This window comes from Dinoponera quadriceps, unplaced genomic scaffold (assembly GCF_001313825.1).
Source record: "Dinoponera quadriceps isolate SergipeBrazil2010 unplaced genomic scaffold, ASM131382v1 scaffold676, whole genome shotgun sequence".
Taxonomy (NCBI): domain Eukaryota; kingdom Metazoa; phylum Arthropoda; class Insecta; order Hymenoptera; family Formicidae; genus Dinoponera; species Dinoponera quadriceps.
In genome coordinates, this window is record NW_014554818.1 from 914644 (window position 1) to 928885 (window position 14242).

The 14242-nt window shown below is 44.8% G+C and overlaps 1 protein-coding gene across 4 annotated transcripts in view; it reads right to left on the reverse strand.

Moving 5' to 3' along the window:
- Positions 1 to 34: 34 nt before the first annotated feature.
- The window catches only part of LOC106742204 (microtubule-associated protein Jupiter), a 105114-nt gene continuing 90906 nt past the window's right edge, over positions 35 to 14242 (reverse strand). For 3 of the 4 annotated variants that reach the window (XM_014614937.1, XM_014614938.1, XM_014614936.1), the window contains exons 2-5: positions 11963 to 12402; positions 10562 to 10585; positions 8133 to 8222; positions 35 to 2556 (exon numbers count right to left, since the gene is read on the reverse strand). In XM_014614937.1, the coding sequence (XP_014470423.1) occupies positions 2372 to 2556; positions 8133 to 8222; positions 10562 to 10585; positions 11963 to 12402 (739 nt within the window). In that variant the 3' untranslated portion in view covers positions 35 to 2371. The remainder of the gene's footprint in view (positions 2557 to 8132; positions 8223 to 10561; positions 10586 to 11962; positions 12403 to 14242) is intronic. The other variant, XM_014614939.1, reaches the window with a different exon arrangement.

The window sequence follows — 14242 nt, forward strand, 5'->3', positions numbered from 1 at the left end:
CTTCCTCACTCACATTCTCCCTCCCTCCCTCCCTCCCTCTTTATCTTTCTTCGACGTTTCGGCAGGATCGATCGATCGATAGAACGATTCTCACCTGGCTCCTAATCAAACGCTGCACACTACGATAAAGTGGCGATCGCGATCCTACAATTCTACGACCTTGGTACGCTCTCTCTCTCTCTCTCTCTCTCTCGTTCTTCTCTCTCTCTTCTGTACGCGTGTGCGAATATTATTACTCGTGTACGTGTCATTGTCCTTCACCACGGAGAGAGCGAATTTCGTCGCGCGTAATGCCTCTTCGACGAAACGATTTTGTCGGGTCTCGAAGGGTGTGTGTATGTATGAGTGCGTGTGGTGGACGCGCGCGCAACGGTTGGAAACGAGCGAAAGACGTCGTGCGACGCTCGACAGCGACGGGGAGAAGCTTCGCTTTCCGAGCGATCGAACGGGACGAGCGCTTCTTCCGGCTACCTTCGGCGGCATTGCATCCGAAAAAACGTCCTTTCGAAAAGACACAATATAAAATATAAAACACAAAGTCATCAGCTTGTTCTTTCGGAAATTGAAAAGTTGAAGCATTACGTTACTTCTACAATTGATACGCATCTCTCTCACAATATGTTAAAAAAAGAGTTATCTAAAGCACGAATCACGTGACTCCACGATTTCAGCATCCGCTGGTGTGGACCGTCCTAACGTCGGCGCCCGTCGCGACGAAACACAAAGCGAGCGCGACGCGGCGAAAGAGAGCGAAGGAGAACCCGCATTCGACGCCGGGACGAATTTCGAGAAGACAGAAAGACAGAAGAGCTCCTCGCTCCCCCGATTTACTTATCGGACTGGATAAACTCGAGCGATCGCCGGAAAAACGCGTTTCTCGGCGACCGTGATTTACGACTCGCGCGGAGTCGCTCGCCGACCAGAAGAATGCGCGTTCCGCAGGAGGAGGAGCAGAAGGAGGCGCACTTTACGCGCGATGATCGTTTTAACTACCTCTATATACAGTTACTTGTTCGTATACGCGATAATGCCTTTACTAGAGTTGCTAATTGAAGGACCGGTAATTCACGCTCGACGAACCACCCGGGATCGGTTTACACCTGCGCTCTCGTCCGCTCGCTCGCTCGTGGAATTTTTCACCGGCGAATCGGAGAAAAGAAATATCCGTGGAGCCGTCGGGTGTATTCCTCAGCTCACAGACCGACCGACCGACGCGAGGCGAGTTCTGCGCGAGACGCAGAATTACTCTCGCGTCTCGTTAGCGTCTCGAATCGTCGATCGTCTCGAATCGATCCGCCTTGAAGCGGAAAATTCGCGCGCGATTGATATTTCAAGGATCCTAAGCGACAACCTGAGCGCACGAACCTCCTCTCCCCTCTCTCTTTCTCTCTCCCTCTCTCTCTCTCCGCCGCTGGTCGAAGCGCGAGATAAAACGCGGCTTGCGCTCGTTTCCGCGTTGCGGAACATCTCGCAACATCGAGGAATCGACGGGCTTCCTATCGTTATTACTATCTCTCGCCCTCGTTGAAAGCTTTTCGGCCCTCCTGATGACGAACATCGCTACATGACAGTATCAAATAGTTTTATTAAAAGGAAACACAGAAAGTGATAATGATGATGATGATGTGTGACGATGATGATTATCACGACGATGATGATGATGATGGCTTATCCGTCACCGTGTGTGTATATATGTATGTATGTACGTGTGTGTGTGTATGTATGTGTCATCTCTAAAAATCAATTTTGCTCTAGATGTCGGTTATTCGAGAAAGAGTTATCCGGTCATCCGGGTCTCGAGAGATCGCAGATTGTCACTCTTAGTGTGTCCTCCCTCTTCTCTCTTTCTCTCCCTGTGTATGTATGTGTGTGTGTGTGTGTGTGTGTGCGTGTGTGTTTGTTCTTTCAATCGGCACAAAGCAAAAGAGAAACGAAAAAAGAGGAAAATGCTGTTAGACCACTCGTTGATTAACCCAATAAAGCCCGCACCGACGGTGGTAGCCGGTCTGCCTCACCCGTCTGCCTTCGGCAACTCTCTTTGACGGGGGTGGATGTTTCGCTTCTTCTAAGGAAACAATCGCGGCGGAGAATCGTCGCCCGCGCGACGGTGTAGGTGTATACACGGTGACCGAGAATCTATCGATCTTCTCATCTCGGAGCTCTCTCTCTCTTTCTCTCTCTCTCTCTTTCTCTCCCCCTCTCTCTTTGTCTCTCTTTCTCTCTATTTCTGTTAGAACGGTAATACGAAAAGGCGATCGCGGGCCTTAGCGGGTTAAGAGTACAAGACCGAAAAAAGGATCGATCGGGCTGTCCCGATGAGCGGGCGACGGAACAGCCCCGCCGACGGCGGCGACGAGTCGTCCGCCGCCCTTTACCAGAGTCCGGATGAGTAGCCGCCCGGCGGGACGCGGGTGCGCGCCGCCGGCTTCGACGACGGCGACGAGTCGATCGACTTGTCGCCGCTGCTGGAATTCGAGCTGACGGTGCCGTTCTGCATGGTCGGGCCGTTCTTCAGCGGCTCGGGCGCGTAGCCGGTTCCGGTTACCGGGTTGCCATCTGCGAAAAGCACATTTTTTCCGTATGTTAGTCGAGTCGAGAAAGATGCCGATTCCGACGTCGATTCTCGTCCGATGGACGACCGAGCGGGGGAGTCATCCTCGAGTGTGTTCGTTCGTTCGTTCGTTCGTTCGTTCGTTCGCTCGCTCTCTAGCGGTTAGAGCTCTTCGATCGACGATCGAACAATCGAGGATCGATTATTCCGACGGCGATTCACTCGAATACGGCATAGTTCGTGGGGTCTCTTCCTTTCTCAGACTCTCCCTCTCCCTTTCTCTATTTATTGTCTCTTAATGACGACTGTTTCTGTCGCTGTGCACGGAGAACGACAAAAGGCGACCCGGCGAACTATGCTCGCGGATAATCGACGTCGAAGTGCCGACACAATGGCAGCTCTGATCGCGCTAACTAACGATTTTTTCTCGCGTCCGGGCCTCTCCATCCCCCGAGACAGACGCGTCGTTATTCCAAGCGGAGAGATCGACCGATCGGATCTGACGGGCCGACACATGAAACGGACGCGAATACCGCGCGCTTTCGCCCGCGTCTGTGCGATTGCACGACGAGAGACCGTGGTTTTATTTCACGAGAGAACGGGATTGCACGACGTTATCTCTCGCCATTGCAAAGTGACGCTGTTTCCGATCGCAGAGGAATTATTCCCCCGCGATCTTGTATAACGCGGGGATTTTCCGACCCGCGCGACAACAGACGGATATGGATCCGGTAACGGGGAAAAGTAGAGAAGTATACACGAGCTGTGTTTGATCCCTACGTAACGACGTAACACGCACATTTCTGGCATGCAAGTGATCGTCTAATAAGCGCGTAGGAATCCCCGAGATCTCGCTGCGTATCCGAGCTTCCTTCCGGAAAATCGGCAAGATTACGCGCGAACGGATCGGAGCTCGATTGTCGATTCTGCGTTAGCAAGGTGGCAAATTGACTTCGATTCGCAATTTCACGTTAACACGGGCAAATTCAAATTTCAATTCAACGCAAAACTCAATATAAGAGGTAAAATTGATTGTAAAATTGCAAATTCAAGTTAATTCGTCCGTAGAAAATTGATTTCAATTCATCAGAATCTGTTAATGTAAAATTGTAAGTTGAGATTAATTTGTCAATGCGAAGTTGCAGGTTGAAATTAATTTACCAATTAATCAATAATAAGTTAATTATAAAATCGACAATCTGCTTCGGCCTATTCGCGCGGGAATCTCCCCGATTTAGCCTGAGAAATTGGCCTCGTCGTATCTCTCGTTCCTACGCGCCCGGCAGAGGAAACACTGACAGAATCCACAAGTTCCGACTGAAACCCACATCACGCATGCTGCCCTTCGGCATAAATTCGGCACACTACTACTGTTTAACACTAAAGGGGAGAGCGTGGGGGCGGGTTCACGTTCGGGGTTTCGAATAGGTTCTACTACTCTCGTATATAAACGGCACACGACACTCGTCGCGCTAGCAGCAACAACTGATCTCACGGAAGGATTTAAAGGGGGAAAAAATCAGGAGTAGCTTGATCTCGCAGGCAATTAAGCGCAAAACTCAATCGGTCGCAAGATCACCGGCCACGATGATCTCGTGTATATCGCTCTCGTGAACCGGCTTAACACCTGAAATGATCTACAAGAGAGAAACAAGGATACATTATGTATTATCTACTCTATGCTAGGACATGATATCGCATGAACTTACCGTAACATTAACAGTGAATGCCGGGAGACGTGTGAAACGATGGATCTCTCTCGCGTCGGAGACTCGCTTCGCATCGACACGTTGACCGCCGCTGTGCTAATTTCTATCGATTGTACAAAAGCTCGACCGATAATTAAGTTACCACGGATGCGGTAAATAAGGACGGAGAAAAAAGTTCAAGCTGAATCGACTACAAACGAACCAAAGCCGCGTCTCGGCTGGAGGAAATAGAATTTTTCGTTGTAAATATCGAATTTAGCTTACGAAAACCAGACATTTTGTCACCTTCAAGCAAAACACGCTTGATTCGTTCACGTCAGGTCAATTCGAGCAAACTTTTTCTCCGTGCGGTAAATTCGAAACATATATGTAATATTTATCTCGTCCAATTGGCCTTTCATTGACCCGTACGCTGAGAAGAAAGAATGATTGATCTGGTTAAAATTAAATATCACCCATTTTTGGCGGGAACTTTTATTTACTCTAACAAAAGCAGAATATTTACAAGTTATTATCAATAACACGGTAGGAAGGTTTAATAAAAAAAATAATGCCCGACTATTTATTTGTTTCTGATTAAAGTTATTTCACAAATAATTACATTTACAATTGTTACGTCACAAGTAATTGTTTCTGCGAGCATAGTCACAAGTATGAAACATCTTCTTCTCATTGTACAGGCATTTTTTGGGTGCATTTAATTGTACTTGCCATGTGACTTAACAACACGTTTTGGTATGGTAGTTGCCGGTCACCATTCCGGCACAGTTCAATTACGCGCTCAACGTGTCAGAGCGATCGTCGGACGAAAGTTTCGCGCGAAGCTGCACGCGAGACACGACAGAGATCCTTTTCCGAGCGAGTCTCCGACGCGCGAATTCGAACGCGAGGCCGAATTGGGACTCGAGTCGACAACACGACGTGAGTGAGCGGCAGAAGTGGGCACACACAGAACACACGGGTGCACATAGATACTGATTCACAATATTACCATAGGCGTGGCTGTAATACCTTAATCGCGCTCTTACACTCTCCTTTCGCTAATATACAAGACGTGACCCTTGGGCTTGTACAACGAGCGCGCGTCTGAAACCGTCCGTAGCCTCCGATCATTCGATAACCGCCCTGTTGAAGCAACAAGGTGGGAAATCCATCTAAGAAATCCATATGGGATCTCATAATTGCCCCTAGGAATTTGCGCCGGAAACCCAGATCCTAGGTAACAATCCCAAGTGGATTCCTAATATTTCTAGGATAAATTTTCACACCGTGTGAATTCCTATGCGGAAAAAAAATTAATCTTGAATGAAGAATAGACATTCTCATACGTAAGAAAGAATACCATAATCGTCTCGGAAAATGTTTAGTCCTGATTGTATTGATGCGAGTATTACTTGAACACAATTCGAAAGACTAAAGGTCTTCTAAGAATATTATCATATTCCTGCTTGCATACGCGAGAATATCTGGTCTTGAGTTAAGACTAATTTTCTTTTCTGCGTATATGAATTTTCAATATTCCACATGGATTCGCATGAGTTGCCTTGGATTTCCGTGAGAATCCACTTGGAAATTTCCAGCAGGGCGGCGGCGCCGGGACACTCGAAATTCGAACGGCCAGCGCGATTTTTCTCACCGAGACTCCGTATTCGTCGACGGGCGAGCCGCGAACGTGTCTTCTGGCTGCGAGAGAGCAGCGAGAGCGCGTTATTACCGTGTTAAACATCGTACCCGCGATTAAACAGCACGGAAGACCGGGGGTTAACGGTACACGTGGCTCGTAATTCCACTTCGCTCGATAAACAATTCGTTACCGTTCGGAATCTCTCTTTCTCTCTCTCTCTCTCTCTTTCTTCTCTCTTATTCTCTACGGCGAGAACGTTTCCCCGAGCGAACAACACTTAACTTTTATCCCGGCCGATCGCCGCGTTGCAATCGAGAGAGCTCTCGTCTCGATCTCGCGCCTCGAACACGAGAGATAGACTCAAGAGAGAGAATTTAAATCGGGTTTCGCGCGTAAATATTTATGCGCACCGTATTCCGGTTCCCTCGGCGATTCTTCTCGTTTCTTTTTTTTTCTAATTACACAATTTAACGCGATTTGCGTTGCGGTGCGCGTGCCACGAAAAGAGAGAGAGAGAGAGAGAGAGAGAGAGAGAGAGAGAGAGAGAGATAACGAGACGCTTCACACGAGTACGTTCACAATCTACGCGAGCTTATTAGCAGGAAGACGTTCAATTATGTTCAATTATGAGTACGCGCCGCGAAACCATCAGAATTCTCTCTCTCTCTCTCTCTCTCTCTCTCTCTTTCTCTCTCCGGGCACGGTAATTGATTTTTTCCGCCGCTCACAATGTTCTCATTCTGCACTCGCGAACGACTGGCCTGATTAGATAAGTATCGTTTTAACACGGGTCACACTCGCAAAATCGAATGAGTCGGGAGATCGAGGGCGAGTTTTCGTTTGAGTTTCGCGATCGATCTGACAACTGGCGATCGAACTGATCTTCCATTCGCACTTTGCTCCATGAAGAGACTCGCGTTCAAACAGCCCTCAGCGAATTTTACCCCCCGAAGTGTCGCGCCACGTTGATCGCACGCTGATCAAGCTGTCCCGAGGCAGTGTCCGAGAGCGCTATCGTTCGTTTCACGACGAGACTTGCTTGAATACACGCGTGAACTCACTCACAAACGGTTGATTGTCTTAACACGTTGAATGCCATGACGTTTCCCGAGTCGAAATTTTTAATTCTACATTAAAATCTTCAAGTGGGAAAAACAAAAATAAGTTTCCACTTGTAACAGCAAAGCAGCACAATAAATGTTCCTTTAATGCTATAAAGCGAATTTAGCCCTCCAGAGCCAAAAATTTAGTTCTGCATTAAGTCGTATAGAGAAAACTTATATAATAACTTTCCCATTTGTAGTATCAAAGGAATATAAAGAAGACCTTTGAACACTTAGTGTAGAACTAAATTAGACTTAAACTAGGATGAAAATTTCGGATCGGATCATCGGTAACCAGCATTAATACTACCGTGTCTCATAAAGTTACTATACGTGTAAAGCGTAATTAATCACATTTGAGAAATCGATGATTATACGGCCAATGAAACGAGACAAAGATATACGTGCACCTCGAATCACATTTATTTACCGTATTTCTTTAGTAATTCAATTATCAGTTAAGATTTTGCAAGATCAATGCGGAAATCAACGCGGCATTTAACGTGTTAACACGTTGAGTATACCGAGAGAAATATATTTGGCACTTGTAAATGTAATCATTATAGTGAAAGAATTATAGTCAGGAATAACTTTACATATTGCTACTATTATTTTTATAATTAAAATAAAATAGAGGGGTACAAATGATGCCAAAAAAGAACTATTTTCCCTTAGTGCACCGTGACGATCACAGTAGTGACGAAATTATAATGTCACCTCGTCTCGTTAAGTTACGCGTTACATTAAGTATAATGTCAAATTAAATTTGAGAATTCCTTATCTCTTTAAATTGAATTCGAGAAACTGGCGAATAGAGAGCCGATGTGAAACAAGGCAAAAGATACACGCGTCTCGAATTGCATTCAGTTACGATATATCTCCTCGATGATTCGATTATCGGTTAAGCTTTTGCACGCTCAACGCGGCAGTCAACGTGTTAAAATTCACTTAATCAACCCCCCCCCAAAATATATCCATCTCCTTAATCTTGTAACGTAAAGTTACCGGTAGTGATGGTAGTGATGGAGATCAGTACCACCGGCGCTTTGCAAGGGGAGAAAGCGCGTCCTGAGGACGACGGGGATGGCGGAACAAAGGGGGACGACAGTGAATCGTAGGGGTAGTCGGAATTAGAGAAACGTTACCTCGACACTTTCGTGCGATGCGCCTCACGGGCGTCACCTCGACTCCGTCTCCGGTGACCGGGTTGCGCGCCGGCACGCAGGCTGAGCCTCCTGCGAGGGATGCGACGTCGGAGTCCGACCCGCGTCGTTCACAACACACCACCGGTTCACAGCCGTCGTCGCCGTGAAGCGACGCGCGAGCCAGAGCCGTATCACCACCCCATGCACCGTAACACCGTCGCAAACCCACAACCGTAACCCAACCAACTCGTGTTAATGCGCGGCAACTCGTACGGACGGATCGCAGATATACCGCGCTCACACACTGCTCACTTTCTCTCTCTCTCTCTCCGCGGACCACGGAATCATTGAGATGTACTACTTATTTTTTTTCTTAATCAAGTGAACGAAATAAGGAAGGATCAATGCGAGTCGCGGAACGCAATGCACATGAACCAAAAAAAAGAAATTTACAAATTTATAAGTTCTTAAAAAATTACGAGAAATTATTTTTAATAAACTTTTAACAGTCAAAACTGATCGATGTATCAGAGCAAACGTACATTTCGTTCTGTACACAAAGATAAAGATTTCTTTGGATGTAATAAAATTTCTTCAACTGAGACAAATTTGTCTTTTAGAATGGAACAAACGTTGGACTCAACAAAGAGGATTGTGTAGTTTCTCGAACAATAAATATCTTCATGTCAAATTAAATATTTCTTTCATATTTTCATCCAAATAAATTATTTGAAAGAAGTAACACTATGTTAGAAAAATATTAAAGAATTTTTTTTGTTTCATAGTAGAACAATATTTATTATAATGAAATAAATTTGTTTATTGAAAGCTAAATATACATATTATATTTTTCGTAAGTAATATTGTTTTTTTCTATCAAACAACATGGTTTACCCTAGTTAAACGATAACAATTTTATTCAAACAAAATTATTTGGATATATTAAATTATGTTGCTTATATTAAGCAAACCAAATCCTAAAAACATTTGTACTAAATCCAAAGAAACCTTTTTTCCTGTTCAATTTTTTGGTCTTTAGTTTCTTGTTAATTTTCAAGGTAGATTTTCGAAATTTTCATTTAGTGTAAGAACGAACAGCAATACTTTGAAAATTTCCTTGAAATTCGAACACGTCGATACGTACTCGCACTTTCTCATTTATTTTCCCGACATTCTGCGCGATTTTCCCATTTGTTTCCCGACTGTTCGCCGACTAATTTCGGATATAAAATACGAACGTAAATTCGGACATTCGTACGTAAAATTCGTTCTTGGCACAAATTCGATATTCGTCAGCCGAGGCAAAACAAGAGAGAGAGGCGTCCTCGATATCTCGGATTCGTCCGTGCGACGGAAATTAAAATGAAAACAAAGTTGAAACGGTGTGTGTTGTGCTGAAGTTGTAAAAGTAAGGCGAGGCACGAGTATTTAACAAACGGCAACAATGCGAAAACTCAAAAAAGACAACAGGTGGTGTTAGAAAAGCGAGACAAATCGCGTGTTATTCCGACCGTGAAGAAACACTCGCGGAAGCAACAGTTTTATTCGCCGCCGGTGATACGCGCCATTCCAAGATTAATTCGTTGCGTTCGAGCGTTACCGGAAGAAAAGATGAAGAGATTCTCTTCGATCGTGCGTGCATTTGTTAAACGAAACGGAAGGTTTCGCGAGTGAACGCATCGCGATTCAGCCTCGACAGTGCACCTCGTTCGCAGCGGCGTGAGTGACGTCTCGCAAACGACATCGAAATACCTTCTATCTTTCGCGAAAAGAGAGTCTCTCTCTCTCTCTCTCTCTTTCCCAAAAAATAGTTACATAGTAATTCGTAATTTCTGATCAAATTCGCAATATATACATGATATTTCTTCATGAGCAAAATTCTAGTTAATCGAAGTAACAACTTATCATTGAATTATCGTTGCCAATTTTCAACGATAACATTTACATTTTTTTTTCTCGCGTTGATATTGCAGATCAATGTCGTTCACCGCGAGTTCGTTGTGAGTGAGCGAATCTTGTGGGGATAATGTAATGTGAATAAATAATTTTAACATAAAAGCGAGATAAATGTTACTAGCGGAGTAATGTGTGCGTATGTGCGCGCGCGCGCGCGTGTGTATGGTACGAACTTAAGGCCTAAGCGATAAATATGGCGTGTCTAACTCAAAATATGTGTTTCCATTCTCGTGGCAGGCCCTAGAATAATACGCGATGATGTTCCGGCGACACATGACGAGAACTTTTTATGAAATAGAGTCGCGAGCGCGCTCCCGGGATGAATGAAATGAATGGTCGATCCCGTGACGTCCGCGCGATTTCCGAACGATCGACACGAACGAACGATATTTAATGCTCGCGTCTGTGATCAAACAATACGGAGTGTGATAGTGTCGTGTGTCATCTACTTGAATGTCTCGTTACACACTTACGAAATCGTTTCTTTCTCCTAAAAGCTGCTTGCGAACAGTTCAAGGAAAGTGACTTATGATTAAAAGCGGCACAATTAGACAATATGATCATCGTGATCGCACAGTGAGAACTTCACATTTCGTGTCTTGTTTTCTTTTTTCTATTATTCTCATTATTTCTCTCGCAGTGTCTCGCTAGCTCAGCACCGACCGACAAAGCCTATTCGGCTATCAGCGGCTCGGTTCGCGTGAGAAGAAAAAAGAAAAAGCGAGTCGCGATCTCGCGATTGCTGATTCACGCGTAAGTAAAAAATATCGAATCATTATGTAACAATAAGGACGGTAATATCGACCGATTCGAATACGATGCGATTCATTTGAGGAACAATTTGTGTACTCGTTCTAGTGGTCGCGGTAACAAGATATATCTTCAACACAGAGATGTGTTCTTTCACGTACGTGTTTTCTATTCGACAGATAGTAAAAGTCGCAATGAAATTCGCGAATTTTTCAAAGTGTCCGACTCCCACAAATCGAACGCCTCTTTCAGACCGTAACGCCGGAAAAGTATTTCTCGTGGCGACAAGTGCGGAAATAGTAATAATCGACAAAAAGACAATCGACAAAAGGACGAAAATACACGCCAAGAGCCTGCGACACACACACATATTTCAACTTAGATCAGCGATCGTCCGGGGTGCGGATCGAGTAGTTCCGGGACGGTTCGCGTTGTTCCTGAATACCGAATTGCCGCGAGAGAGTCCTTCCTAGAGAGAGAGAGAGAGAGGGGAAGAAAATACGAACACTTCCGAACTTGTATCAATTCGTGCAAAATTCCACCGACAAAAGAGACAGATCACAATTGATTCGTTGAACGTTGAGAAAATGCAAATTAATCAAAATGCTCGAATACGTAACGATCATTCGCGGATGAGATGCTAATTACACTTGCAGATCCAAATGTGTCATTTTTACACGCATAAACGTCTCAGAATGACACATTTGACTGGAGCTATTTTTACATGTTTTTTGTCGATTTAGTTTACGTCATTTAAAACGTTTATTCGTGTTAAATTGACACGTTAAATTAGAACGTATTGAGTTAACGGGTCCAAACGTGTTAAATGATATTATTTAAAACAGCAAGATACGTGTAAGAAGTGTGTAAGAAGAACTTCAGCTGAAGGATTTGCATTTGTGATTCGTCAATTATTTCACTGAAGTCCATCAAATTGAAGAACTACGGTAACGAGGTCCTTCTTTCGAGAAGTTGCAGACGAGTCTCGTTCTCTCTCGTTCAATCTCTCCCTTTCTCTCTCTCTCTCTCTCGTTCTTTCTTTCGCCCTCGCGACCGTCCCGGATAGGATCCGCGACCACCTCCGTAAACGCTCGCCCGATCGCAGGACGAAAGGGCGTCCTTACCTGTGATATCGTTGAACGAATTGCTGCCGTTGCTGGCGGCAAAGCCATTGGCGACGCCCGTCGTGTTGCTGCCGCTGCTGGTCGTGCTCTTCGCGGGCGACGTCGCGGCGCCCGACGATAACGACGAGGCCGACGATCCCCCGCTGAGGGAGATATTGCTGCGCATGTGATTTCTCGCGTTTGGGGTGGTGGGTGGGGCATCGGGGGGGCCAAACAGACGATTGTATGAATCATTACCGGGCTTGCTGCTGGAGCGCGGGGACACGGCGGCGTTTGCGTTGCCGTTGCCGTTGCCATTACCGGCGTCGGTGCCGTTGGCGTCGCCGAACAACGCCAGGCCCAGCTGGGACTGATTGTGAGTCTTGACGCGTCGCGGGCTCGTTTCCTCCGGGCCAGAGCCGAAAATGTCGCTGCTGCCGCCGCCAGGCGGTTTCAACACCCTGAAACGTGAAAGAGATCGGGTTAGGCAAACGGTTAGGTTTCTGAACGCGGAGGTTTCGCGATATACAATACGATTTGCAACGCTGCTAGTTATTTCTATACACTTTGCTTAATTATTTTGCGATTATACACAGAGGGAGAAAAGATTGCTTGAATCAACGCGATGATGAACGAAGGAAACAGAATTTCTACTTCTTATGACCGAAATTGGCTTATAAGAATCAGAAATTCTGTTTCTTCGAAACAAAATACGTTTAATTCGTTCGTTATTATGTTAATTATATTATTATGTTAATTTAACCGATTTGTTTTCTCCGTGTACATGTAGCGAATTTGTAGCGAAACACCCACACTACACCGGATTGGTGCATGCTGAAGACTGCTATATATGAAACAATCATTTAGATGAAAAAACATATGAATATTTTGAACGATTAAACATCTAATAATATTGTTATTTACCAGAATATACATTAATTATTTTTATCGTTAAAATAGTTATGTTATATATTATATTCAGATACTTTATACGTAGCGGCACTAATGTACACTAATGTGCACTAATCCGGTGTAGTGCGGGGAAGTCGAATTCGCTATTAGAAAGAATGTTTAATATTTGTAGATATAATCGCGTCATGAAAGAATTTGAATCGGGAAAACCATTTTTTTAAACAAGTATTCTATTAGGTTGTTACAAAAGTTCTGTCAGTTTTTTAATCACAAATTTGAGTGACACACACCACCAAAGACTAGTTGAAAATCAACTGCAAAGAAACAACACATGCAAGAAACTGACAAAGCATTTGTAACAACCTAATAATAACATCAGTAATAATAATCTTACGTGCATATTGACGAGACAATATAGTTGACATAAAAAACTATATTTTTTGTGAGATTAATCATTTTTTCCGTAATTATTATTTATTGAGATTATGAGATTCATGAGATTAATCATATTTTCCGTAATTTTTCCGCGGTTACTCGCATAGTTACATTTTTCCACACACACCGCACATTTTTCGATATTTTTCGACGTTTCTCGCGAGCGAAAGAAAAAAAGGGCAGAAAATATAAATCAGACGCTCTGATAATGGTGAAATCGACAGCGGTGAAATCGAATCTCGAGAGGCCTTCGCTCCGCACCAGGGGAGCCACTAATACACCGATACATCGGTGGTGCAATTTGCGGACGCAAATCTACGCTGATTTCTGCTTAACGAGGCGCGCGGTGCGTGCGGCACGCGCGCATGTCGCGTGCGCGAAAGAGAAAGAGCTTTAAAAAGGAAAAAAGAAAGAAACAATGAGCCGAGGCGAATAATCCGGAAGGGGCCAAGTAATTAGGAATACGAGCCGCTTCCTTTTTCTTCCCCGAGCCGTGTGCCTCTCGCGTCGGGAGGGGGGTCTTCAATTAGGACCGCAATTTTAATTAACGAGGGAGCCTGTGGCGTGTGTCTCGTGCGCGTTACCGATTTTTTTCGTCGTCCCGAAGGAACTCGGATCCGCCTCGAGCGAATCGCTCTCGTTCCGCAGGGCCGAGGACGATATTCATCTTGTGCCTAAACTAACGCAAAAACAATTCTGTGAACCGTGATTGGGACATGTGAGATGTGTCAAGTCTAACAAAGAATTTTTTGCCGCACTACAAACGACTCTGTTGATTATAAAACATGGAAAGTCGTATCGCTGCATCGGAAAAATGGGGAGAAATCCGCCCGTAACAAGTGGAACGGCGATTGTAGTTATTTTGCGAACTTCCGGAGAATGTGTGTTCACTGTGTTAAATGTCCGTTTGAATAGCTCAGGGAGAAATTTCCCAACGCGAATTTGCAAAGTGAC